General features: G+C 51.4%; 1 protein-coding gene across 1 annotated transcript; it reads right to left on the reverse strand.

Moving 5' to 3' along the window:
- Positions 1–1,658: 1,658 nt before the first annotated feature.
- Positions 1,659–27,490, reverse strand: LOC308064218 (zinc finger protein 512-like). Its single transcript, XM_080388304.1, is given in 15 exon segments — positions 1,659–3,473; positions 3,475–3,765; positions 4,232–4,330; positions 4,808–4,870; positions 6,184–6,285; positions 6,948–7,142; positions 7,775–7,942; positions 11,061–11,159; positions 12,606–12,692; positions 13,067–13,191; positions 15,086–15,169; positions 19,955–20,044; positions 22,022–22,230; positions 23,556–23,614; positions 27,350–27,490. Coding segments are annotated over 15 exon segments (1,728 nt in total). The 5' UTR covers positions 27,371–27,490; the 3' UTR covers positions 1,659–3,437.
- Positions 27,491–27,588: the final 98 nt, after the last annotated feature.

Genomic DNA, 27,588 nt, shown 5'->3' on the forward strand with positions numbered 1-27,588 from the left:
ACTTGATTCGCCTGAGGGAAGGGATGCTGTCCAGAGGCACAGGCTGCAGGAGTGGGCGCATGTGAACCCCATGAAGTTCAACAAAGCCAAGTGCAAGGTCCTGCAAATGGGTCACACCAATCCCCAGTATTGATGCAGGCTGGGGGATGAATGGATTGACAGCAGCCCTGCCAAGGACTTGGGGGGGACCACAAAATCGGACATGAGACTGCAATGTGTGCAACTTGCAGCCCAGAAAGCCAACCATATCCCAGGCAGCATCAAAAGAAGCGTGGCCAGCAAAGCAAGGAAGGCAATTCTGTCCCTCTACTCCACTCTCCTGGTGCCCTGCCTGGAGCGCTGCGTCCAGCTCTGGGGCCCACGGCACAAGGCAGACGCGGACCTGTTGCAGCACTGCGTCCGGAGGAGGGCCAGGGAAACGATCAGAAGGCCGGAACGCCTCTCCTAGGGGGACAGGCTGGGAGAGCTGGGGCTGCTCAGCCTGGAGAAGAGAAGGCTTCAGGGAGACCTTACTGCAGCCTTTTGGTACATAAAGGGGCTTGTAAGAAAGGCTGGAGACTTATTCACCAAGGCTTGTAGTGACAGGACAAGGGACAATGGTATTAAACTGAAAGAGGGCTGATTTAGGCTGGACAAGAGAAAGGCATTTTTGACAATGGGGGTGGTGAGACACTGGAGCCGGTTGCCCAGAGCAGCTGTGGATGCCCCATCATTGGAAGTATTCAAGGGCAGGTTGGACCAGGCTTTGACAAACCTGGTCTAGTGAAAGATGTCTGCGCCTATGGCCAGGGGTGCGGACTAGGTGGTTTTTAAGAGTCCCTTCCAACCCAAACCATTCTGTGGTTCTGTAAGGTAGAATTTTGACCTGGATTTGCAAAATGTTAGGCTAACTGAACTCTTATGGGCTGAATAGCAGACTCACAGGTGCTTGAACAGTAAATCTTAGCACAGTAGGCTGTAGTACAGTTCCCTGGTTTTGTACATTAGTTATAGCCCCCGATACACGTGACTATGTGAATTTCCCAATTAAAATACCTCCCTCGAGGCTAAATTCTCCCACACCCTCAGCGCAATAGAGCCGAGCTGCAGTCACACTGGGTAGCCTGCCTTTTTCCATCTACAGCAGGATGCAGGTGCTCCTGAAAAGATGACACTTCTCACAAGTAGTGAACTGCACTGGTGCAGCAGCGCCAGCACCTCTTAACCAGCTTGAGCCAAACCAGCTGACAATCTGCTGTAACACTGATGGAGCATGAATGTACTGCTGGATAATGGGGCTTTTCCCCACATGCCATGTTTGTGTGTGGGAAGATGCTGTTGATGCATCTCTATAAAAGCCAGGTGGTCACGAAGTATCCATGTCTAGAAAGCAAGTCTGGCTAGTAACTCCTAAATGACAGTAAACAGGACTCTAGGCTGAAATCACTAAGAAAAACCTCCTATACGTCTTGGGTTTATCATGTGGTCCATCTCTTGGGTGGGAAGGTAGAAAACGTGGTCAAAGTACAGCTGCACCGAGTGGGGTACTGAGGAGAAATGGTGCAGAGAACTGAGCAGCACCAGAGCATGCGAGAACAACCAAGTGGGCAGGGTGGGGTGTGTTGCACAAGCAGGGATGGTACCAAGAACACTACACAGCAAAAAGACAAGAAACCGCATTCTCGCACTGGTGACATTTTATTTTGTCGTCTTCTGGTCTTGCCCGTCTTACTGTAAACCTTACACACCTTGCACAGAAGTCCACATATTTATAGTTCCAGCACAGCACCACAGCCACAGTGACAGCTGGTTCCAAAGGGCAGCGTAACTGTTGCATGTCAATCACAATGGAGTACTGCATGCTGCCTTGCTGCCATACAGGTGTTATTCCCCACGAGAGACAGACCATGCTCAGCTGGGGTCTGCATTGCTTCTCACCTGGCAGAGGTGGCTCTGGAGAACACCCTGCCCATACGGCACTTCCCACTGCCGGGGCCAACGTGGTTATTCTGGTGGTAACACACATGTATAAACCTGCCTGTTCACCAGGAACTGTGGTGGCTTCCCTGTGCATTTAAGCATCAACAGCTTTGATAGACAGTGAAAATTCACAGGGAGGCAACACACAGCCAACTACCTAGTTTCTTGCCTGCAAAACTGCAAGGAAAGGTCAAATTTTGCAACTTCCTGGTACAGTGGGGTTTTGGACAACAGAAATTCTGGAGAACCCATTCTTTGTAAAACAGAGTACTACTGCCTGTGCTGCAGCTTCCTACTAGCTTCTATGACATCTGCTGCATTTATGGAGCACAGGAGGATATCCCCTATGATGCAGAGGTCATATGTGTGACTTAAAAGAATGAACCCTCTTCCTTTACCCTCTTCCACACAGGGAAGCCACTGCTATCCAACCTCATTCACACCGAGGAAGCAATATTTAAAAGAAACAGGTGATAGAAGACAACGCCTACAGTGCAGGAAAAAAAGGACACTATGGGAACACGGCATGACAGGGAACGACACACTGGCAAGGCAGTTCAATGAAACCTGGGTTTCAGCACCAGCAAGACTGCTACTGCAAATATGAGCCATCTTGCAGTACGTTTTGTTTCCCAGGTGAGTCTGAAAGAAGCAGTCTTCAGAGGGCCCATGAAGACCGTCTTATTACATTAGTTACTGGGGGTCTCTGAAGGGCCAGTAAATCTTCAAAAGGCTGGAGAGTATTTATTCCTCATCGAACTGGAAGACCCCTGACATACATTCAACGCCCAGTGCTACAGAAGACAGATGCCAGGGGAATATTGGTTTCCTGAGGAGGGTAACTACTTCCAAGCAGACCAGAGCTCACGTGCTGCTGTCTGGTGCTGAGCCTAAACACCAGCGTCGGAAGGAGAGACGGTGCCTTGCGCAACAGACTGGAGCACACGCTAGGAAGGCCTTTGCTCTTCGGGGGCAGCCTTGCTGACAGCAGCCAGGACACTGCCAGGGCAAGCTAAAGCCTTTCTGTTCTGCACAGCACTGCTTCGTTTGTGTATGTACTGTGCAAGAAAGGGTTCCCCACTTACTGGGACCTAAACGGTGCGCTAGCCAGTCCCTTATAGGGAGAACTGCTAGAAAAGAACCCTCATCTCGCCCATCAGAGGAAGACGACAAAACAGACAGCTGCTGTACTGGAAACCACTAAACAAGCAACTAATGCGAGCCAAACTGAGACTGTAACCAGAGCAGGAACTACACCGGCTGCCCTGCTAGTGCCACTGTCCAAGGGAACTGCACCAGGAGAGGCAGCCTCCCTACCACAGCTTTGGTTTGAAGTCTCCCACAACTGACCAGAGGCAACAGTTTCAGAATCAAGGTCACTGAGCAGAACGGAGTCACAGTCCCAAAGACATTCAGTTGCTCGTATTAGCGCTGTGCGTTATGAGCGTGACACAAGTGGGGCTTCTCACTGAGAAGCTTTAGGATTGCTCCTGCTCTTCTTCTAGGGCTTTACTTCCGGCCTCGCTTGCGGCTGCTTTTTGGAAATTTGGCTCTCCGTGCAACTTGTGGCCGCCCTTCCTCACTGCTCACGCTCTCATTGTCCACCCGCCGGGGACGACCTCTCTTACTTCTCGTTTTTTCAACTCCAGCAACGGGGAGCTTCTTAGCAGCCAGGGTCCCAGTACTCTTCTTTTTGCCCCGGGTCAAAGGACGTTTCTTCCGTTGCTTCCTCTGCTCTTCTCTCTGGCGGATTTTCATTAGCTTCTCAAAGCTTTTGGTGGTAGTTGTGTTCACATCAAACCAGTCCTGGAGGGTTCAGAAGGCAACAGGTTGGTACCCATGGCGAACATACCGTATAAAGCCTATCAGAGCTTATAATAAAGCTGCCTCCTGGGACAAGGGCTTCCTGAAACCTGAGATCTGGAAAGGCAGCTGCCTAACAAAGATCTGCTTCCCGATGTTCCTCCTCAGGTGTTGCCCTGTCTCAGAGGATTCAGGCTTGATTTGGCAACTGCCTGGCTAAAGGCATGGAAAAGGCTGAAGAGCTGAACCGAGCAGCAGCAGCTTGGGACAAGACACGTGAAGCAACACGCCTGTTCCCCAGACCAATGCATGTTTAAGCAAGCCAAAGGCCCCGCCAGTCTAGGACCCTGTCCCTAGCAGTGAGCAAGGAAAAAATAAAACAGGGCAAGCATCCAGCATTTCCTTCCCAAGACACCCTCCCCCCCTCCGACAGCCTGGGGTCAGAAGACTTCCATTCTGCCAGTCTTACCTCAGCATGCACAGAGTTGATGTGATACTTGACCCCACTCTCTGAAACGAACTCCTTCTCACACAGGAGACACTTGTATTTACCAGCCACAAAGTCTCCCTGGCACCAAAACAAAAAAATCCATCACTACTTGCTGCCAAGAAGGCTGACGCGCCTATATATTGTATTTGACTCTTGCTCAGACACAACCCAGTAGTAAGAAACTCTTGCTCCTACCAGACAATGCTTTAGCTACAGGAGCGCTGACCTTATGCGCCGGCTATGCCCACAAAGCGTACGACTGCTCTGTGAGATGTTACAAGGTCTCTGGCACCGTACCTGGAAAAAATGCTCTTGTAGCTCTGAATCTACAGCTAGGACTGCGGTTTCACCAAAAGGCAGCCCGTTAAGATGCCTCCTCCTTGCCTCAAGCAGTGCTTGCAATGGCAACCCCGTTAGCACACAGCAAAGCCCTCAAACTGTGAGGAACTCAGATCAGCAGATGGCTGGGCAACAGCTTCAACAAGGAGACAGCTGAAGGACAGGGACAGTCCGGCTATCGGTATAACAGACAGTGAGGACAGGAAGGCTACCAACCAAGGTGCACGTGCCGAGGTGAGATTTGAGTCCCGAGACGCTGCCGTATACAGACTCACAACCCTGAAACGGTAAAAAAAGGGCACGTCAGCAAAACTCAAGTTAAGAAATCACTTCTTCCCACACAACAAAGTCTTGTTCTCCAGAAGACAATTCCAAAAGGGATAAGAGAGGCAGGGGGAGGGAGACACCGAGTCCCACAAAGCCAGAACGTTTCTGCTAAAAGGACCATCAAAAGAGACATAAGCTTTCAGCAAGTGAAGTGTTTCTGAGCGCATTTCGACATCTCCAAGAGACTCCTGTCACAGTTACTTTCACCCTCTATTAAAGCCTGAGTGCAACGACAGAGTTTGCGTTCTGCCTAAAGTGCAGCAGAGATTAATTTCAGGCAGAGCACAGGGGCAAGAACAAGACGCTTCAACCTCTCCTGCCCTGCTCACGTCCCTAGGGGCACTGCATCCGCATCAGCGGTCTCAGCTAAAGGGCAGCTTTGCAGGCCTGCCCCGCGTGGAGCGTTGGGCATCACCCTCGCGATACTCGGTCCCATGCAGCCGACATCCCAGGCACTGAAACAGGAGGGAGCTGCAAGACATGCTTCTGCGTTACCTGTCGGTGCAACAGGACAGCTGCTTTCTGGAGACAGCTCCATACACAGCACCACGTTGCAATTCTTACACTTGGAAATGACGCAAGGCTGAAAATTGGGGAGAGAGGGATGGGGATGGGGTAGGGCAGGGGGACGGCATTGTTTCTACCTCCAAACCTGGATGGAAGCCGCCACTTGGCTACCTGGCAGCGTATGTCCCCCGCATCACATCTACCACCGTCTCCACCAATGGGGACTTTTCTTCTCAGTGGATCTGACTGGTGGCTGGTGCGTGGGATTGTAAGAGACCAAGCGCACATGCATAAGCGTCCCTAGAGCAGGACAACAGCGCCATGCAAGAGTCTTCTGTAGCTCGTTTCCAGCTTTCAAAAGAAAACTTAATTGCTGTGCCAGACACAGCTCCTCTACTCTTACATTTCCATCTCTACTCCTCCCTGCTTCCGTAATTAGGTTTAGTGCACCTGCTAGACAGGCCGGGGCCTGACATTTTGCTACTGCTCAAACCTCCAAAGGGGCCGGCTCCCAGCTGGATGGGAAAGCTGTCCAGTCTGACACCAAGTTACTGGCTCTGAAGCAGACAAACACATCCCCAGAGGCATCACCCCTCCAGCAACAGTCCAGACAGCGTCTTGGTGACACTAACCAACCGTGGAGCAGAATTTGTCGCCCACAGCGAGACAAACTGCAATGTCAGGGTTCTGGAAAGCTGTTGGCTCACACAGACCTGAGATCTGTCCCCTTGGAGGCTTCAGAAACACTTCAGGATTACCTGATTTGGGCAGTGGACTCTTCGGTACATCTTTATCTCCGTTTTCCATTTGCACAGCACGTCTTGACTAAAGGTGGGCAGTCCGGGACGAGTATATTTCAGCTGAGATAAAGAGACGGACTTGAAAGCTGGAAGCAGCGTTGGCTACGCAGAGTGCCAAGTATGGCCCTTTCTCTCCCAGGCTGTGAGACAGAGGTGCTATTTCTTGTCCTGCGCTAACAGCCAATCCTTTCCTGTCTCACTGACTCTCCACAAACATAAGTGAACCTGGAACACCCCCCACCAAGGCCAGAATCCCCAGACTTTGACTACAACCATCCCTCTAACTGTACTTACCCCGCCCAAATCATGAACCACCCTTTACCCTTGGGTTTCCCTTACAGCCTAAAAGACGCTCCTGGAAACTCTGCTGCCTGAAAAACTATGAACTATCACTGCAGGGCAGCAGCGACCTGTAGCCTACGACTTGCCAGCAACATACTGCCTACAACTGCCTTCATTACTTGTGCCCACTGAAACTGACAGCGATACGCCTGGGAAGTCATTATAGCCTGCCTGGATGAAATACTTACACCACAGCAACTGCTGCTGTAGCAACACTGTAATCTAAGACCAGGGAGAGCAACACCTGATCCCTCCCACAAGACAGTACTTCTTCAATACTTGCTTTCCGTGGGCCACTGAACACTGGCAACACTGGGTAGATGCCAGCGCAAGACTCATCCAATGTGAAGAAAGACTCAGACCCTAGACAGCATTTCTACCTTCCGGTCATCCGGAATCAAGTCCTGCAGAACTTTTCTCTTCGGCCACTCTCTGGCCAGCTCTTCTCCAGCTAGCTCATGGAGATAGTAGATCGCCGCCTTTGCAGATCTCCTCTGAACTCTGCCCGTGTTGTTTGGCTCACCTTTTATTTCCTTCAGGCTCTCTGTTCTTCTCTCCTCATGGAGGAAAGGGACCTGCAATGAGGGCCAAAGAAGGTGAGCCTCCTTCGGTAGTTCCCACTTCAGTTACACTAAAGACTGTCAAGAAATATTCTGCCAAATCCCTCACAAAAATGCTGCTGCGGCTGTGGTTCGCTCTCACAGGCACAGGACAGAGGCGCACCCCTCTAGCGAGACAGACCCCCAGATCTACTCAGAGCGGTCACAGCACTAAGGCTCAAGCAGACAGTTCCATGCAGCCACTGGTCTTGAAAGGATCGCACCGTTCCCTCTAACGCCCTCATGGACAACAAGCAGAGTACTGCCTGCTCCGCTCCAGTGTTGGGTCTTCCAAGAGCAAAAGAAAAGCACCTCACAGGTTACACATGTTGGCGCCATTCTTCCGTGGAGCAACAGTCAGGCTGGGGAAAGTTTACTGCTGCCACGGTGATTCACTATCAAAAACTTCATCCTAGTCATGGAACAGCAACAGCTGCTGCTAGAAGGAAAGTGTCAAGGACACAATACTCCAGAGAGACAGAAAAACACAAAGGTTTGCCAGGCCTAAGTACCCACCCGACCAGCAGACAAAAGCCTATGTGTGCTGCACGTCGGGATGGCTCAAGTACCACCAGGCTATCGGGATAACTATGGCCATTTGCACTTACCGGCCCATGCTTAGATCGCAGATGGTAGACAAGTCCTGCCTTTGATTTGTATGCTTTTCCACAGTGATGGCACTTCATAGCCATTTTCTCCAGCTCAGAAGCAGCCTTCCCACATTTTTTAACATGATACAGGTATCCCATTATGGTCGTGAAGCTGCCTGTGCAGCCCTGCCAATGCAGAAGAAAAAGGCATGGAAGAAAAATGCTCGCCAAGTGATCACACGCCCACTGTGCATAGGATCCACAGCTTGCTCACCAAAGTACTGGCACTTTTCCTGCCACACCAGAGACCACGAGGTAGCAAACCTTAACGTTCACCTGTTCAGACGGACAAAATCTGGGAGAAAGAACTGGCTCAGATGGGAGAAACTGTTTCTTACAGCTTCTTTGTAGGTAGTGCGCAACAGAAAATGTCAGGATGTGGACTGAAGAAGCAAGGTGTAAAATGAGGATGCACAAAACGGGAAGATTGAATTCAGATACAAATGCGGGAGGTGGGCAGAAAAAGAGGGAGCTTTTACACTTGGTTGGCCGGCCAGACTGTCTAGAGCAATAGCAACACTCGGGTAATGGTAAATAAAACTTTCAGCTCCTCCCAGGATACAGCTATTGCCTCCTGCTGCAGTGGAGGACAACAAAAAACCCCAATGGCTCCAGCGGATGTCACTTACTAGAGGATCTCCTGACACTGAATCCAGTGATCAACTTGACACTGAGCTTGGGAACAGAACAAATCAAACATGCATCAGCCAGGTTTTAATATTCTTAGATGTATCCATCTAAGGGAGGCCTCCATCCCCTTCTCTAGCTGTAGCCAGTCTCAGTACTTTCAAAAACCAGAGACACGCTCACACAGTTAATTATGTGTAAAACCATCTTCCCAGCCATCACAAACAACTGAGGAAGAGCAGAAGCACACATTCATAAAATGTGTTTGGTGCACACAAGAAACAATGCAGTGTCCTCTCGATCCCCCTTGAAGACACCAACACATGAGATACCCAAAGAGCTCCAGCTGACCCCGCTTGAGCACAGGGGTTGAACTAGGTGACCTCAGCCGGTTCCCTTGCAGCCTTAACCATCACCTAATGCTGTCAGCAGTTTATAATACTGTTGCAAGTTAACACGGTTCTCCTTTAACTTCTTCCTCCCTGACGCACTCCACTGAATGCATTTATAAAGTCATACCTTTGCTGAACCTACATTTACAGGCAAGCGGACAAGGCAGCAGAACAGAGCTCCAGGTCTTTGAGGACCCCTTCCACAGAGTGCAAGAGCTCTCGATCCCCAGGTGTAAGGTGCCTGGTTGTGTAGGGTTAGAGTCACAAAGGCCAAAATGTGGCCAGAACTGAACTTGGCAAAGGACACAAAAAAGAAGAAGGGCTACTCTAGGTATGTCAGCCAGAACACAAAGGTCAAAGAAAGCGTAACCCTGCGATGAACATGACCGGCAAACTGGCAACAACAGACAAGAAGGCGGAGGTACTCAGCAGGTTTTCTCTCAGTCTTCACTCCTGCCGCACCTCTCGAGCGGATGGACCTCAAGGCGAGGACTGGGGGAGCAAAGTCCCTCCCGCTGGAAGAGAAGATCTGAGAAGGTCTGAGGCCACCTGAGGCACCTCAGCGTACCTAAGTCTACGGGACCTGATGAGACGTAGCCCAGAGTCCTGAGGGAACTGGCTGATGTAGTTGCCAAGCTGCTCTCCCCGACACCGGAAAAGTCATGGCAGTCAGGTGAAGTCCCTGGTGAGCGGAGAAGGGTAAAACTCCCATTTTTAAAAAGGGTAGAAAGGAGGACCCTGGCAACTACCGACCTGTCGGCCTCACCTCTGTGCCTGGCACGATCACGGAACTGATCCTCCTAGAAGCTACGTTAAGGCACATGGAGGACAGGGAGGTGATTCCAGACAGCCAGCACGGCTTCACCAAAGGCCAGTCCTGCCTGACCAACCTAGTGGCCTTCTGTGATGGAGTGACCACACCAGTGGACAAAGGAAGAGCTATGGATATGACCTCTGTGGAGTTCCGTAAGGCCTCTGACACGGTCCCCCACAACATCCTTCTCTCTAGATTGCAGAGATACGGATTTGGTGGACTACTCGGTGGGTAAGAAACTGGCTGGAATCTCACATCCAGAGAGCAGTGGTCAACAGCTCAGTGCCTGGGCGGAGATCAGTGACGAGTGGAGTCCCTCAGGGGTCTGCACTGGGTCCACTACTTTGTCAGCGACACAGACAGTGGGATCGAGTGCACCCTCAGCAAGTTTTCAGACGACACCAAGCTGAGTGGCGTGGCTGACATGCCTGAGGGATGGGATGCCATTCAGAGGGACCTGGACAAGCTCAAGAAGTGGGCCCTTGCGAACCTCATGAGGTTCAACAAGGCCAAGACCAAGGTCCTGCGCCTGGGTCGGGGCATCCCACGGTATCAGTACAGGCTGGGGGATGAAGGGATTGAGAGCAGCCCTGCCGAGCCGGACTTGGGGGTACTGGTGGATGAAAAACCGGACACGAGCTGGCAGTGTGTGCTTGCAGCCCAGAAAGCCAAGCGGATCCTGGGTGCCATCAAAAGAAGGGTGGTCAGCAGGTCGAGGGAGGGGATTCTGTCCCTCTGCTCCGCTCTGGCGAGACCCCACCTGGCGTGCTGCGTCCAGCTCTGGAGTCCTCAGTATAGGAAAGGCATGGACCTGGTGCAGCGGGTCCACAGGAGGTCCATGAAAAATGATCAGAGGGCTGGAACACCTCTCCTAGGAGGGAAGGCTGAGAGAGTTGGGGCTGTTTCACCTGGAGAAGGGAAGGCCCCGGGGAGACCTTACTGCGGCCTCTCCATACTGAAAGGGGGCTTACAAGAAAGATGGGGACAGACTTTTCCGTAGGAGCTGTAGCGATAGGACAAGGGGTAACAGCTTTGAACTCAAAGAGGGTGCCCTCTGACTAGACTGAAGGGAAAAAAAAATTTTACAAGGCCGGTGAAGCACTGGCAGAAGTTTCCCAAAGACCTGGTAGGTGCGCCATCCCTGGAAACATTCAAGGCCAGGCTGGACAGGGCTCTGAGCAACGTGGTCTAGTTGAAGAAGCTCACTGCAGGAGGGCTGGACTAGATGACCTTTAAAGGTCCCTTTGAACCCAAATCATTCTACAATACTCTGTCTTAAAACATACCTAGGATCTTGAAATAAATCCAGCTTTAGCCAGCCCCACAGCAGACCCAGCAGAACTCTCATAATGTTTTATATTCATGCATCTGCCGCTGTTTAATTCAGAATACTTAGCACAATGCAGCTTACCTCCCTCGTACACTTGAGTTTTCCCATACGCTTCAAAACCTTCCGAAGGCGGTCTCGCTCAAGCTGCTCATCCAGTTCTCCTCCCTCCTTCACAACTGGCTAAAGCACAGCAGAAAGATGAAAGAAAAACATAGGGGATGCTCAGCATTTAAAGCTCTTCTCACAGGGAATTCACTAGTCAACACACAACCGAAGGAGAGCTTCCAAAACAATTACATCTCTGCAACTTAGGATTTTACAAAAGTGTATCTAATACAATGATCACGGTCTGTCTATATCCCAGAACAACCAAATTACCTTTAACGGGAGTAAACTGCCTGAAAACCACTTTGCAGATAAGCATTCTAACATTTAGATAGCTATCTAGGAACAAAACCTTGCTAAGAAATGGTCCCAAGCCACAGCTGCTGGGAAGGACAAAGGTATGTATTTCCATAATTACTTTGGTCCCCTTCTGCCTGTGGGAAGTACTTACTCATCTCTGTCACGCACCTTTAACATTTCCTGGGCCTGCCATTTCCACTTAGCCCAGCTAAAGCTAAGCCGACTAACTACCTGTAACGGTTATTCACCTGTGCGAAACTATAGCTCAAGTTCTTGTCTGTTCTCTCTCCAATGGTTGCTGTTTATTATTTCCTACACTACCTAATAATAATGTTACGCTTGGACTGAAGAGAAAGTTAGAACAGAGTGACAGACCTATTCCTCAGGGTCAGAGCGTGATCCCTGGCCTATTACGTTTACTAATACAGCTGTAGGTTCAGAAACCACAGTACTGAGAACCACGTAAAAAAGAACAGTAACCAATTATCTAACCCAGGGGTCCTCAAACTACAGCCTGTGGGCCGGATACGCCCCCCCAGGGTCCTCAATCCGGCCCCCGGTATTTACAGACCCCCCTGCCCAGGGTTGGGGGGGGAAACCAAGCAGCCGCAGATGGCTTCCTGCCACTTCATCCGCGCACCGGCCCCCTGGTTAAAAAGTGTGAGGACCTCTGATCTAAACCCTACCCAAACTTCCCAGTGACCTTTTCAAAAGTTCTAATTCTTCACAACTGCAACAGGAGACATCGCCCTCTTTAAAGTAACAGCAAAGAGGAAAAGCAGACTGTAGCATTCCTATCTTTACAGTAAACACAGACAAGAACTAAACTGCTGTTTCTGCTTTTTTACCTTTCAACTTGTAAAGCACTGAACTCTAGTCCGTTCTGGATGTAGAAAAACAGCTTTCTAGCACAGGACTGAAACTCGCAGCCTAATGAGCAATCATTTTTTTTCTCATTGAGAATGCTGTTTACCTGTGACCGTATAACCAGCCTAAACACAAATTCACCCCCTCTTTCTAAGATGCAGGACGGCTACCATCTCTCCTAACACTCTCCTGTTTTTTCAGATGTTAAATCTCACAGGAAAAATAACAGGCAGAGAAGACTGCAGCAGCTACATCACAGGAAAAAACCACCATGCTCTCTTACTGTGTGTGCCGGGGAAGGAACCCAAAACTCTCTTGCCTGCAGGGTTTTTAGATGCACAGCAGTCATGTTACCTGATTGTTATGGTCTGCCATGACATGGTATTTCATCCCTCCTAAAGACTTCAGCTGCTTCCCACAGTGATGACATGTGAACATTTCCTAGAAACAAACAAGGACACGGTGCGTGCAACTGTAAGCTAACCAAAGCAGTGGGAGACGCTTTGGGGGAAAGGAGCACGAGAGCAGAACATTTTGTTTGTGCCTGGTAACTGCCCATCAAGAACAGAAGAGATTTTAGGGAGCCTAACATTCAGGGGAACAATAAAATAGCTACACCTTTGTTCACTACCCCAAACCGCCAGCAAAAGGCTAAGCCAGAAGCACCAAGCGCAGCCTCTTACACGTGTACAAAGGACTCTCGCTTAGAGACGTGATGATGAGATGAAACCCGTTCTAAATGCAACACAAAACAGCGTGCAGGCAGCAAGCTGAAGAGGATTAAAGAACACGTTGCTCATCTCTCGTGTTCCTACCTGCCTGCAATTTACCATATGTTTCTTCAGTCCTTCTACAGTCTTCCTCACCACAGCCCGGCATGTTGGGCAGGTAACTCGGCCTTTGTCCTGAATTTCCAAAGACCACCGCTCTTCCATACTACCTGCCAAAACAAAAGGTTTGCAACAGAACTGCAAACACAGCATCTTTTTTTTCCCCCTTCGACTTGCACAATTAATCCTAGAAGGAAACAGGTCACACGCTACCAAACTCGTGTCCAGCTACACTTCAATAGCTTTAGCTCATTTGCAGCTTCCAGTGTGCCATGGGACGAGGCACACGTCACTCCTTTTGGGAGATCGTTTAATAAAAACTCTTTAATCCTACCATCTCCTTGCAAGGAGTGTTCTTCCACTTGTGCAGCAGAGATTTTTCATCCATTCACTTGTAGTTTACACAATTACTTCAGCATGCACAGTAAACTCTCCTTCTGGCAAAAGGGTTTCCACAGTAGAAGCAGCCACAGGTGTGACCAAACAGTTTCAGACAAAGTCCACGGTTCGCTTCTACTAACCAAATCTTTAGCACGCCACTTACGTTAGCCAGCCACCTTGGCACCAAAAGTGAACAGAGCTACACCACCGGGCCAAGATCCTCAAGATACAGCCAGGGAAAAGTACCCTCTGTGGCACAGTCTCCAGTTCCTGGCCTGTTTGTGAAGGGCCATACGCCACAAGGATTATAAATTACTGAAAGGGGTTCTGGGAAGAAAGTGGCTTAGCAGCCATCTGCCCAAAGTCTTATCATCAAAAGATCTAAAGGCTTTCCCCTTGGCCCAGTAGTATCAGGGAGGGGCTGCCCCTCCCCAGGTGGCTGCGGGAAAAGCCTGTGAATCAGACAGCACCGGGCAGAAAACTGGGCTATATCACGAGTGCTGTGAGCAACACATCCCACGTCATTCCACCTGCTGAGCCAAGGCTAACGCTGTTCTCCTAGGACGGACTGCTTGAGTCTCTGCCTGCCAGGTTACCACAAGAGGTGACTTGGCAGCAACAGCGACGGAGTTTTTCCTGCAAACACACTCTGCTGAGTAAAAAAGTATACATATTTTTGCAAGCTGTAGAGTTGAAACTATTTCAACGGGCTTTTGCTCTCTTCAGAAAGCAATTCCCCCTTCACCGTCCCACTGTGCAGGGGTAAAACCACCTGGAACTACACTATTAGGCCGTATGCAGTCCCTCCAGTCTTGCTCTGCAGTACTGACACAGCGCCAGGAGGACAGCAGCCAGTTCTTCCTTGTCAACAGTACAGTGAACAACAAGATGGAAACACCAGAAACACAGCTGTTGCTCAGATTCAAATCCTAGAAAGAATCACCTTTATCTTTCAGCTGCCTCGAGGCTTAACCCCAGCCGGCGACAAAGTACCACCAAGCCACTCGCTCCCGCCCCGGCCCCACCCAGGGCTGGGGAGGGGAATCGGGAAAAGGGTCAACCTCAAGGGTTGAGATAAGAACAAGTTAGTAACTGAAAGAAAATAGAATAAAAACTAGAATAAGCATAACAACTACTGGAAGGAAAAAGAGGGAGAAGCGGAGAGGAATAAAATCCAAAGGGAGGGAAGTAAGAAATAACTCTCAACAACCCCCAAACAAGCGATGCTCACCACCCGCTGGCGAATGCCCAGCCAGCCCCCGAGCAGCACGGAGCAGGCCCCGGCCAACTCCCCCCAGTTTATGTACCGAGCACGACATTCTGCGGTGTGGAATATCCCTTTGGCTAGTGCGGGCCAGCTGTCCTGGCCGTGTCCCTTCCCAATTCCTTGTGCCCCTCCAGCCCTCTGGCTGGCAGGGCCCGAGGAACTGAAAAGTCCTTGACTTTGGGATAAACACTACCCAGCAACCACTGAAAACATCAGTGCGTTATCAACATTGCTCTCACACCAAAGCCAAAACACAGCGCTGTACTAGCTCCTAAGAGGGTAAGTGACTCCATCCCAGCTGAAACCAGGACACGCTGCTTCATTAACAGTTCTGAGCAACTGCTGCTTCTTCTTACCTGGGCCATAGGCTTCTGGTTCTTTCTGAACACAGGGGCCTTTCGCTCTGGAGTTCTGTTGCGTTCCAGCTTGCTGTTTTTTTCCTGTTAGAACACAAACAAGAAAGACCAGAAGACTTAATTTCGCGAGCCTTGTTACAAAAAAGCAGAGTCTTTTTGCTAGGATGCTGCTACTCAGCCTGCTGTCTCAAAGCTACTCATTCGGAAATGTTCAACGGTTTTTTTGTTGGTTTTTTTTCTTTGAAGGAACGTCAAGATTATGTTCCCTACTCCCTCTCAAAATCCATAGCTACTTACAGCTGCAGGCATTAGCCCCATCCAGGTATCTGCTATCTGTATGGTTGTGCATACACACAGCTCAGGGGATGGGAACTCTTCACACTGAAACATCCCCTGTTCACAGTACGGCTGAGCCAATCTAACGACTTGTTGGCAACCAAATGGGACAGTCCCGTTCCTCTACTCATTCCTGTCTTCTTTAGGCTAAACAACTCTTATTGTTTCAGGATTTTCTCACGGGGTTATGTTTTTTTGCTCTCTTCTCCCTGGTCTCTTCAGCTGGTCCACACACTTCCTGAACTGCAGTGTCCACTGCTGAAGCAGCACTCCAAGTGTGACCCTGCATTAGAGCACAAGAATTACTTCACATGCCTGACAGTCTGCATCTCTGCCCAAACACCTCAGCATGACATGTGCCTTTGCCGGAACAAGCATGACGCTCTTCGTCCTTATTCAACATTTGAGCTGCTATAAATCTCAAACCCTCTTCTGAAGAACCGACACCTAGGATGTTGCTCTTTGTCTTTCAGCTGCGCTAGTATTTCTTCCCAACTACAGCGTCTTTAAGTTTACACACTATATTATATGCCATCCTGTTTTTCAAACTGCTTCTCTAACATCAAGACCGCTTTCAATTTCAGCCTTTTCTCCACCGCACTTGCCATCCCTTTCGGCTTTGTGCTGTCTACATATACTTCCAGGTCCTTGGTGACAAAAACAACGGTTAGAATCGAACCTAGGACAGACAGACTGCGAACCATCATTCTATACTTGTTTCTGTTTCACAGAAATCACAGCGATGTTACGGCTGGAAGGGACCTCCTGAGATCACCTAGTCCAACCCCTGTGTTCACGCAGGGTCAGCTAGAGCAGGCTGCCCAACAACACGTCCAGTCAAGATTTGAGTACCTCCACTGATGGAGACTCCACAACCTCTCTGGGCAACCTGTGCCAGGGTTTGACCACCCTCACAGTAAAAAAGTCTATCCTTGCCTTTGGGTAGAACCTTGTGTGTCTTCATGTGTGCCCGCTGCCTCTTGTTCTGTCAGCGAGCACTACAGAGAAGAGTCTGGCTCCCTTCTCTTCATTCCCTCCCACCAAGCGTTTATACACACTGGTAAGATTCCCCCCGAGCCTTCTCCAGACTGAACAGTCGCAGCTCTCTCAGCCTGTCCTCATAGGAAAGATATTCCACTCCCTCGATCATCTTTGCAGCCCTGCACCAACCTCTCTTTTGTATCAGGCAGCCCAGAACTGGACACGGTACTCTGGTGCTGAGCAGAAAGGAAGGATCACCTCCCCTGACCTGCTGGCAACGCTCTTCCTAAGGCAGCCCAGAATGCTGTTGGCTGCCCTTGCCACAACAGCGCGTCTTGCTGGCTCAAGGCCAGCTCGCTGTCCTTCGGGACCCCGACGTCCCTGTCTGCAGAGCTGCTTTCCACAAAGTTAGCCCCCAGCATATGCCGCTATGTGGGGTTATTCCTGCCCAGCTGCAGGACTTCACACTTCTCCTTGATGAACCTCAAGAGATTCCTCTCTACTCAAGTCTCCGGCCTGTCCAGGTCCCTGTGAACAGCAGTACACCCCTCTCATGTACCACCGCTCGTATCACGTGTGTACGTGCTGAGGGTGCACGCTGTCCCACTGCCCAGGTCATTAGTGAAAATCTTAAACAGCACTGGCCCCAGCATCTACCCCTGGCGTACAGTGCTAGTGGTGTGCCTCCAACTCGACTTTGTGCTGCTGACCACAACCCTCTGGGCCTGGATTTTAAGCCAGTGTTCAAACCACTGGACCGTTCATCTATCTAACCTGTACTTGGCCAGTTCACCGCCGAGGATGTCGTGCAAAACAGCACCAAAAGCCTTACTAAAGCTGAGGTGAACAACATCCACGACTCTCCCCTCATCCGCCAAGCTAGTGACCTCGTTGTAGAAGCCTGTCAGGCTGATGAAGCAGGATTTGCCCTTCGTAAATCTATGCTGACTACTCCCAATCACCACCTTGTCCTTCATATGTTTGGAAATGATTTCCGGGACGATTCTCTCCATCGCCTTCCCAGGGACTGAGGTGAGATTGACCGGCCTGTAGCTCCCCAGATCTTCCTTCTTTCTGTCCTTGAAGACAGGAGTGATATTTGCTCTCTTCCAGTCTTCAGGAACCTCTCCCAGGTGCCATGACCTTTCAAAGATAATCAAGAGTGGCCTCACAATGACATCAGCCAGCTCTCTCAGCGCTCAGTACAACCCGTCAGGCCCCATGTAACTTCGAATCATACAATCACAGACTCATTTAGGTTGGAAAAGACCTGTCAGATGCATCGAGTCCAACCGTTACCCCAGCACCGCCAAGCCCACTGCTAAACCACGTCCCCAAGCGCCACATCTACAGGTCTTTCAAATCCATCCAGCGGTGGGGACTCCACCACCTCCCTGGGCAGCCTGTTCCATACTTGACCACCCGTTCGATGAGGAAACTTTTCCCAACATCCAATCTAAACCTCCCCCAGCGCAACTTGAGGCCGTTTCCTCTTGCCCTGTCACTTGTTACCTGGGAGAAGAGACCGACCCCCGCTGGCTACAGCCTCCTCTCAGGTAGTTGTGGAGAGCAGTACGGTGTCGCGTGTGTCCCCCGCTCCCGAGTCTCCTCTCCAGACTAAACACCCGCAGCCGCTCCCCATCAGACTGGTGCTCCAGACCCTTCCCCAGCCCCCTGCCCAGCTCTAGACACGCTCCGGCACCTCAGTGTCTGTCTGGGAGTGAGGGGCCCAAAACCGAGCCCAGGACGTGAGGTGCGGCCTCGCCAGTGCTGGGCACGGCGTGACAATCACGTCCCTAGTCCTGCTGGCCACACTATTTCAGGCACAAGCCAGGATGCTACTGGCCCCCTGGGCACGCTGCCGGCTCACAATCAGCCGGCTGTCGACCAACACCCCCAGGGCCCTTCGCGCCGGGCAGCTTCCCAGCCACTCTCCCCCAAGCCTGTAGCGCTGCGTGGGGCTGCTGTGACCCAAGGGCAGGACCCGGCACTGAGCCGTCTCCAGCCTCATACCATTGGCCTCGGCCCATCGGGCCAGGTCCCTCCGCAGAGCCCTCGAGCAGATCTACGCTCCCGCCCAACCTGGCGCTGTCTGCAAACTGACTGAGGCTGCACTAGGGCCCCGCATCCAGACCACTGACAAAGATACTCAACAGGGCTGCTCCCAGCACCGAGCCCCGGGGAACACCACGCATGACTGGCCACCGGCGGGTTGTGACTCCATTCACCACCACTCCCTGGGCTCGGCCACCCAGCCAGGTTTTACCCGGCGAACAGGACACCTGTCCAAACCATGAGCAGCGCCTTTTCTCCAGGAGAATGCTGTGGGAAACCTTGTCAAAGGTCTTACTGAAGTCTAGGCAGACGACACCCACAGCCTTTCCCCATCCACTACAGCGGGTCACCTTGTCACAGATGGAGATTAGGCTAGGCTAGCCAAGCAGGACCTGCCTTTCATAAACCCACACTGACTGGGCCTGATCATCTGGTTGTCCTGCACGTGCTGCAGGATGGCACTCAAGATGATCTGCTCCATAACCTTCCCCGGCACCCGAGGTCAGACTGACCGGCCTGTAGTTCCCAGGATCCTTCTTCCGGCCCTTCTTCTAGGTAAGCATCGTATTTGCTAACTTCCAGTCAGCTGCGACCTCCCTGATTAGCCACGACGACGGATGGTAAATAATTAGGTAGGTCCCGTCTGTTCAAGCACTCTAACTTCACCCTCCTTCACCCAGTGTAAGGCTCCCTTGCTCAAGACCCTCCCTCTGGTCTCGGGCACCCGGCATTCCTGAAGGATTCCTGTAACTCATCAAGACTAAGGCACAGGAAACCCCGAGTACCTCAGCCTTTTCAACATCATTTGTCACCAGTTCCCCTGCCCTCTTCAGCAATGCACTCATGCTTTCCCTGGCCTTCCATCTGCTGTTCACATACTTGTAGAATCCTTTCCTGTCCAGATTCAACTACAGGTTGCCCTTGGCTTCCTTAACCTCATCCTTGCAAGGTTGAACGGCAGATGTATACTTCTCCTGCGTCACCTGCTCCTGCTTTCACCACTCGTACACTTCCTCTTGCACCTCACCACTGATTATCGATCCTCTGAAGGCATGAAAGGCCTATGATGTCCAGCTTTCCCCCACCGCCACCCCTGCCCCGGCCTCTGTCTCTGCGGTAAAAGAGCATTAAAGTGGTCGGCTTTGGTTTCTCCTCAACAAACCCGTATTGCTGTTATCATCTACTCATTCATCTCCAGAGGTTTACAACTAAGTTCTCTGATTATTTAGTCCAGAATCTCTGGGGAAACTGAAATGAAGCACACTAGCCTGTACTTCCCCTGCTTCCTTTCCTCCCACCCTTTGCTGGACTTTGAAGAGACTGAAATTACAACAATCATCTCCCACTGTAAAATCAAAACTAGCCAACTGGCTCCTGTAACAAAACACCTAGAATCCAAAATAGAGTTGGAAGACAGCAGAGGATAGCGTTTGGGCATGGAGGAAATCTGAAGCGCCTGGAGGCTTGCAACTAGGAATTACAAGTTATTTGTATTACCCGAAATCTTCTGCTTCTTCTTGGGAGAGTCCGGAAGATCTTCGCCTTCCCCTTGCTCGGACTTCCTCTTGCCTTTCAATAGTACTTCTCCTGCTAACGAGTAAGAACAGAAACGCTTCACTTTCATCATTCCCTCTGGGTAACAGCTTTGAGCCTGCTGCTGCCTCAGCTTATCCTCGTATTCAATACTCCAAAAAAAAAGGGGGGGTGGGGTGTGTGCAGGAAAGTAGATTTTGTAAGGCACCTGGACAGCAGTGAGCTAGAGACAGCCTTTGGACTCAGTAACATCTAGGTACTCCACAGCCTGCGATCCTTGGACACAGCAAATATGCAAGAAACAGTGTCACAGCACGGCCTGGGAAAATAACGCTCCTCAGGAAGTGAGCCAGAAGGTGCGAGGTTATGTCATAAAAAGCTCATCTGTGCGCACACACAAAGTAGCACAGAGAAACAACGGCTGGTGGGAACCCCAGGTAACATCCTGGCTCCCCTCCCTCTTTCCAGGCCTATCAAAGGCTTATCTCCACGACCACAGACAAGTACAGAAGCACGACAGCAGGCAGGGGAACACAAATGATGGTCTCAAAGAAACAGACACCTTCTTCCCAGGTCTGTCCCAGGACACCCACCAGGATGAGTCCCTGGGAACCACCCTCTGCAGCACCCTTGGGGAGCGGGAAGGGAAGGGAGCAGGGAGAGGGGAAGAGTGTGGTGTTAACACCTACGGTTAGGTGACACACGGGATGCCAGCAAAGAACAAGTCACGGTGACACAGGACTGGGATGTTTAGGAGTGGGATCAAAGGAAGGGAAAGGCTGAGGATTACCTGATTTGGGGAGGATCAAGTGCGGGAAAGCAGAGGTGTAAGACGATAAAAAGGACCACTTGCTTGTACAGGTGGTTGGTCTGTACACAAGCCTGCTCATGCCTGACACCAAATCAGAGGGACCAGGGGACAGCAGTGTCTGAGCATGTGAGCCTGTCTGTAAGGAGGTCTACACCAGCAACTGGCGTGGCTCTGCAGGCCTCAGGGGCCAACATGTCCACGCACCAGCAACTGAGTAGGCCAGGATCCAAAGGCCAGATACAGAGCAGAGCGAGCGTTTAAGTCCAGCTACAGGAGAGATCCACATTGCACTTGTGCGTGCACACACAAACATACACATACCTATATACACGCACTTCTTTCATATGCACGTTTTGTATATGCTTCTCTTCTCCCACCAACACATCTTCATCCTGATCAGCCAGACAGGCAAACAGGATGGAGGCTGTTGGGGCTGTTTGTGCGAGTGCTCAGCGCGCCTCTTTGCGCTGGTCCGTGTGGCTGGCTGCGTGTACAGGTGGCAGCCCTGTGTTTGTACCTACAGCAATACGCGCTTAGCCTCCTTACTGGTTCGACCTGGGGGTGTGGGGCTGCAGCAGCCTCGGTTCTATCAAGGCGCCAGATTCGGCTCTCCCCACAACAGGATGGGATACACATCCTGACTTAGAGGCGAGAAGGAAGTACACTAAAGAAGAGCAAAGATTTGGCTCTCCCCCACACGAGAAGGTTGGAAAACAGCTGCCAGGCTGGGAAATCTGAGCGTAGGACCCAAACCACTCCAAATCCAAAAACAGTCAGTGACAAAAGTGAGAAAAGAAATGAAAGCATCCTTAATAAAAAAAAAAAACAAAAACAACTACCAACCACAAAACCCATGCCTAATCCAGAATACTGCTGAATGAACCCTTTTCTACATCTTTAGCGATGGTTGTTCTGGTTTTGAAGCTCTCAAAGCATATTCCTGATACGACTGGCAGAACCCTCATACACACCTCTTCTACAGATAAAAGTAGGTTCAGTCATAGAGTCATTGATTTCAAGAGACAAGTCACTCAAAAGGAACCGTGTAACCTCAGAGAATTTCACCTATACTTCTGCAGTGGAGGAAATCTATTTCTCCTGATGCATGAGTGGCATTACCAAGCTGGGAATCTGTGGCATGTCTTTCAGAAGTCATCTAAGCTCTCATCAAAGAACCACAGAGAAAAACAGGTTTGCATCGAGCCAAGAGCCACGAGTACCTTTATTTTCTGAAGATTTGTTAATGCTGGTTTTTACTCCTCTCGTTTCCAACCAGTAAGCAGGCCTGCGAATGGCCCGCTTGCTTCTGGACTCTGCACTTCCGTTCACTCGACCCTGTGGTGAGGCGGAAGACACGCTGCTGCCTGTCTCATCGCAGTTACTGCTCAGTCCTAGGACAGTAGTTTCCACCTCCTCAAAGTGCTTAGACCTGGAAAACAACAACTCAAAATCCTGTGTACAGGTATGCATACATACACGCACAACCACAATAACCGGACAGACAGCACCCCTCGCATCTTCCCAAGCGCTCTAAAACTCATCGCGCAGTTCCCCGAATCGCCTCGATTTCCTGAACTGAAAAGTGCCACCCCAAATGTTATCTTTCAGGACGTCTTTTTACAGAATGACATTAAAAAGCTTTTGAGAGGAACAGAAAAAAAAAATAAATCCATCCTGCCTCAAACCTCCAACTTCGGAAGCAGGCACAAGTTAAACCCCGTTTAAAAATACACAGTTGTCCTTCAGCAACCCGAGGAGAATATAGGACTTCTTCTGCAGCCCAGCGTTACAAAAGAGACCTCTTCCATCCCACAAAGGGCAAGATCTCCTTCAGTACCTATTCTCAGAGCCAGAGCTGACACTACACAATTAAAAGACTTAACACTAGAAAGAATCTGAACCAGCAAGGGCTTTCAGCAATGGAGACAGCCTTACAGTAGATCCTACAAATCGCACTACATGAAGATGAATTTAGACAGACAAGCCAGCAGCCGCGATTTTTCTTCCTCGAGATCAGACGGAACTTGGCTTCGCTAGTCTCAAGTATTTCTCAACAGCCCTGAAATGCCTGGACATTTACACTACTGTAACACGACAGCAAAACGATTAGGCGTCAAAGCAACACAGAGAGTATCTATTCTCTGGGCAAATACCATTAACGTGTGAGAGGAGAGAACAGAAAACAAACACTTGCCAACGTATCCCAGTGCTGCCAAAATTCACAAACTGAAATAAGTAGATCGCTTAACGATGACGGTGATGGGCGTCCCAGCAATACTCTCCCACGTGCCGGGTTGTGGAGTTCACACGTTTGAACGCATCCGTGCTAAAATCAGTAGGTGGGAGGCGTTGATGGTACCAGGTCAGGTCAGTATAGACTATGTTTAAGAAGGTACCGCAGAAGGACGGGGAGAGGAATTCTCTAATTAAAGCCTTTCACAGTTGCAATCACGCTCAAAATACATAGATTTTGGAACACCGCTTGGTCTCAAACATAAAATATTTATCTTCCCAGTGCTAAAACCCTTTTGAAAACAATCAATGAAAGCTCATACCCCTTTGTGAAGTGTCAGAAAAGCACTTTTCCTACAAACCAATGAGCAAAGTCAGTTGAGATGCTCATCACACAAACCAAAATCATCGCAGCTCTGAAAATTCAGAATATCGTGCACAGACCAGATACGGTTTTCCAAGAGGAATCCCTCAGCTTATTTCTTGCCCTCCCATCAAACCACGCAAGAAACATTCACATACCTTTTGTTTCCCAGAGACCTCTTGACCTTCTGTTGCCTGTGATGTCCAGGCCTGCCGTCCTAACAAAGTAAGAACAATTTACATTAGTGGCATAATTTTTCTTCTTTATGCACGTTTCACCGTTCAGTTAAACACAGTCACCTGCACTCTGAGGACGTGCATACCATCCTTTGAAAAGGAAACCACTGTTTTCTGCAACCAGGAAGCGTTTAAGCTGTTCAACTCGCAGATGAATTACGACTGGCATCAAAAGAGGGATACGCCTCGCTACGCTCCCCACACGAAAGCCCATCCTTCCCCTTGCAACGGGGCACGAGGGAGTGTTCTTTGTCTCCAATGCGTCCAGTGGTACCTGCTTTCTGCCCCAGGCTTGACCACGCTGTGGGAAAATCACCTTGAGGGGGGCAATTAGAGAAAATGGGGTCCTGACAGAAGCGCCATACTCCAGAAAGCTTTTTTAGGGTAAAATACAGCTGTCGCTTGCAGGATGCTTGGCATGCACGGAATCTACATCACCACAGCTCCCCAAGCAACACACCCTGCCAGCTCAGCACATGCTGATAAGTGACGGAGGATGGAACAGACACCGCGGCCAGGCTCTGTTGTGCTATCCCGCAGGAACAGCAACTTGATGGCACCACACAGTTGATAAGCTGCGTACCAGTTGTTGCATGAAGAACCCACGAGATGTCCGCGGCCAGACAACCACTGTGGCAAAATGACTTTCTTCAGATGAAATAATCTCATCGTAATACTAACGCACACCTCCATCTCGAAGTTACCGGCCTCCAAGGAACTGCTACACCTCACTGGGCACCCGATACAAGTTAGTAACCACAAAGTGTATGCCTGGAGTTGCTCAAGCTCCACCTAAATATGACAGAAAAGGGCTAGTCCTGGACTGAAATCAGTGCAGGCGGGGAGGAGGAGGGCAGGGGGGATTGCTGTCTAAACCCCTGGATTACCCGACTCCGATTCAGTGTCCACAAAGCTAGGTCAATCCGACTCACCCTAAAGTTGGTACAAATGAAGGGACTTCTAACCAAGGCAGTCAGCCTTGGGGAGGAAGAGACACACAGAACAGACAGTGCAAAGAACACCGTCACCTAAGTTACGCAGAAGGAAGCCTTCGCATGAGGGAAGTACTCGCTAGGAGAGAAAACAGGACCCGAAGGTGTTGCAGTCCACTGACACCAACAGAAAATTAGCTGAAAATAAGATAAAGCTAATTGTGGTAGTGGGAGATCGTCACCTCCAACTCAAATAGCCCCCCCCAAAAGAGGGCAAAACCCCACCTGAGGAGCCCACGCAGTTAGTAGAGAGCTTCAGCAGTGCTATCTCCGGATGCGTACTAATTTGCATTAGAAGCGAGAAGCTTGTAACCAATCCTATGTACGATAAATGAATATGCAATACACTACGAAGTAAAACAGGTGGGCAGATGAGGGGAGAAGTTAGGGAAGACTTCATCCTAACTTCTGGGATCCGTCAACAGGCTGCACCCGTCTTCTCCCCCACACGGACGCCAATAATAAGACAAAGTAAGAACTTGACCTTATGTGTGCTAAATAACTAACTCATGCTAGCTGTTATTAGTGATTATAGTTTGGTTGTGTATGACTCCAAGCTCACTTTTGCAGACAGTCTCTATCACCAGCAATCACAAACCCCAACCGGTCACCATCTTATATGAGTAAAGAGTGTTATTCCGGAAGCTGTTAGCGTTAATCCTTTGTGGACGCTAGCAGTAACTGGCAGCGGGTAAAATATTCGTGGGCAGACCCACCAAGGGGTCCCACCTGCTGTTGTTGGCGTGTTCCCCTGAACAAGTCGCTCAAATCGCCCTCCGATCCAGTGGGACTGTTTGCTGAAGGGTCCCTGTAACGGGATGCTGACGGACTGGTCAGGCACAAGGGTCCCAGCTTTCCTGGGGCGCTGACCTAACACTAGGCGTCGAGAAAAATCTTCCCCCACGCCCCCACGCTTCACGTGACACACACGATGACAAATGGTTTAGATCCCAACTGACTAGCTTTTACATGGCACTTGTTTACACGGCACAAAAATCAATGCCCAGCAGAAGTATATGAAATGCCAAAGACGTAACCTAGGAACAGAGAGTATTTTGCCAAATACAGGAACTGGCTAAGAAACTTCGGGGGGAGGCGGGTCAGCAGGGAGAACATGGCTTAACTACCCATCGTCTTTACAGAAAAATGTAATGCACATTATCAGCTGGACCATGCCATGAAGTTAGTTGTTAGAAAGAAATGCTACATGTTTTCTGGGGAAAACAGCACACGGGGATATGACAGAATCGGAAGAAATCGTAAAACTGCGATGACTCGTCAGGAGGAGATGCTGACAAACTGCGGGTGCTGGAGCAGAACTAGGGAATGGGCAGCTTCCAGGCAAATGAAACTCACCACTAAGAAAACAAAGGCACTGGGAAAAATATAACTTTCATCTGTCTTTTATGCTCTCGCCATCTCATCTGTACACAGGAACAAGTAGCAGTTCACTCTTCCCAGGACCACAGTCAGTGAGAGACAGCCCAGCCAACAGCTAAGAAACTCAGCAGACGGCAGCGACATCAACTAGATGAATCCTTAAACCGTGACCACAGAGCGTCAGACGGTCCTTGGGTCTCCAGCCCCAGAGTCTCTGCTCACGGGAGGCTCAGGGGAGGAGCAGGAGAGAACGCCACAACTGCTCGACCAATGACTTCACGGTCCTATTTGGGCTTCTCTGGAAGGAAAGGCAATGGGATCTTTGCGCCTGTATTACTTCCAGGCAGTTTATGCGCAGCCAAGAGCGGCGGCTGGGAAACCCCTACATCGGAACCATGGAGAAACCTCACTGAGGAGCAGCTACAGTAACAAACCAGGCCTGCGACGCTGTAATGAGAAAACCGAGCAGATGGGCAGGCGCAGCCCGCTGCCATGAGCCGGCCTCACCTGCCACCTGCGGGACACGGGTGGCTGACAGACACGGCACATGTTTTAAGGTGGTTTGTGGGGATTTTTCTTTCCAGGAGTAAAACACTTTGCATAAAAGCAGAGACCTGTCTGAAACGTTTCGCTCCCGGTTAAGGAGAGGCAATCTAAAAGGGAGAGCAGGGATGAGCCGCCGAGGCGCCCTCTCCGGGAAGCTGACAGCCGCAATCCCGAAGGGGCCTCCACAGACAGCGCCGCCGAGGCCCGCGGGGTTCCCACCCGCACGGCGCGCTGCCCACGCAGCACGCAGAGGCCCGACGCGCACGGGCAGCGGAGCGGCCAAGCGCCCCGCCGCGGCGGGAGGAGGCAGGCAGGCGCTCGGCGAGCGGCCGCTGCTGTGGCCCGAGCGCGGGCGGCGGCGTCGACGGCAGCCCCCGGGGCTCCGCGCTGCCGCGCCTGTCCCGACCCCGCGGGACACGGGAACGGCTTCGCGTCCTTCGCGGGGCTCCCGGCCCGCGGCCCCACGCGCCGCCGCCTCCCGCGACGGAGACCGTGCGGGCAGCACGTGCGGCTGCCGCCCCACTCCGGACCCGCCCCCCGGCTTCAGCCTCGGCGGGCGGCTCTCCGGGCGGAAAGCGGGCCTGAACGCCGCCGCCGGCTCTCCGGGCGGCCCGCAGCGAGCCCCGCTCGCCGCCCGGCCACGGGACGGGGCGCGGCCCGCGGGCGGCAGCGGCGCAGACCGGGGCCGCTCGGCTACTCGGGGCCGCGCCGAGCCCACTCTGCGCCCGAGCCCAGCGAGACCCTCGGGGCGAAGCGCGAGTCCCGCCGGCGGCGGCCAGCAGCACCCCGGGCACTCACCGGGCCGCCGCCGCTCCGCATGGTGCCGCCGTCGCCGCCACGTCAGCACGCGCCCCGCACGGCCGCGGGGTCCCGCCCTCCCGCTTCCGGCCGCCTCCTGGCGGCGGCCGCCGGCCCCGGGCCCCGCGGGTGAGCGCTGCCGGCGGCCCGCGGGCCCCGCCCGGCGCGGCGAGGCCGTAACGCGTACCCGGCCGGCAGCGGCACTGGCGGCGGCGGCGCGGCGGCCGCGTCCCCCGCGC

This window comes from Falco punctatus (assembly GCF_963210335.1).
Source record: "Falco punctatus genome assembly, chromosome: 5".
Classification (NCBI taxonomy): Eukaryota; Metazoa; Chordata; class Aves; order Falconiformes; family Falconidae; genus Falco; species Falco punctatus.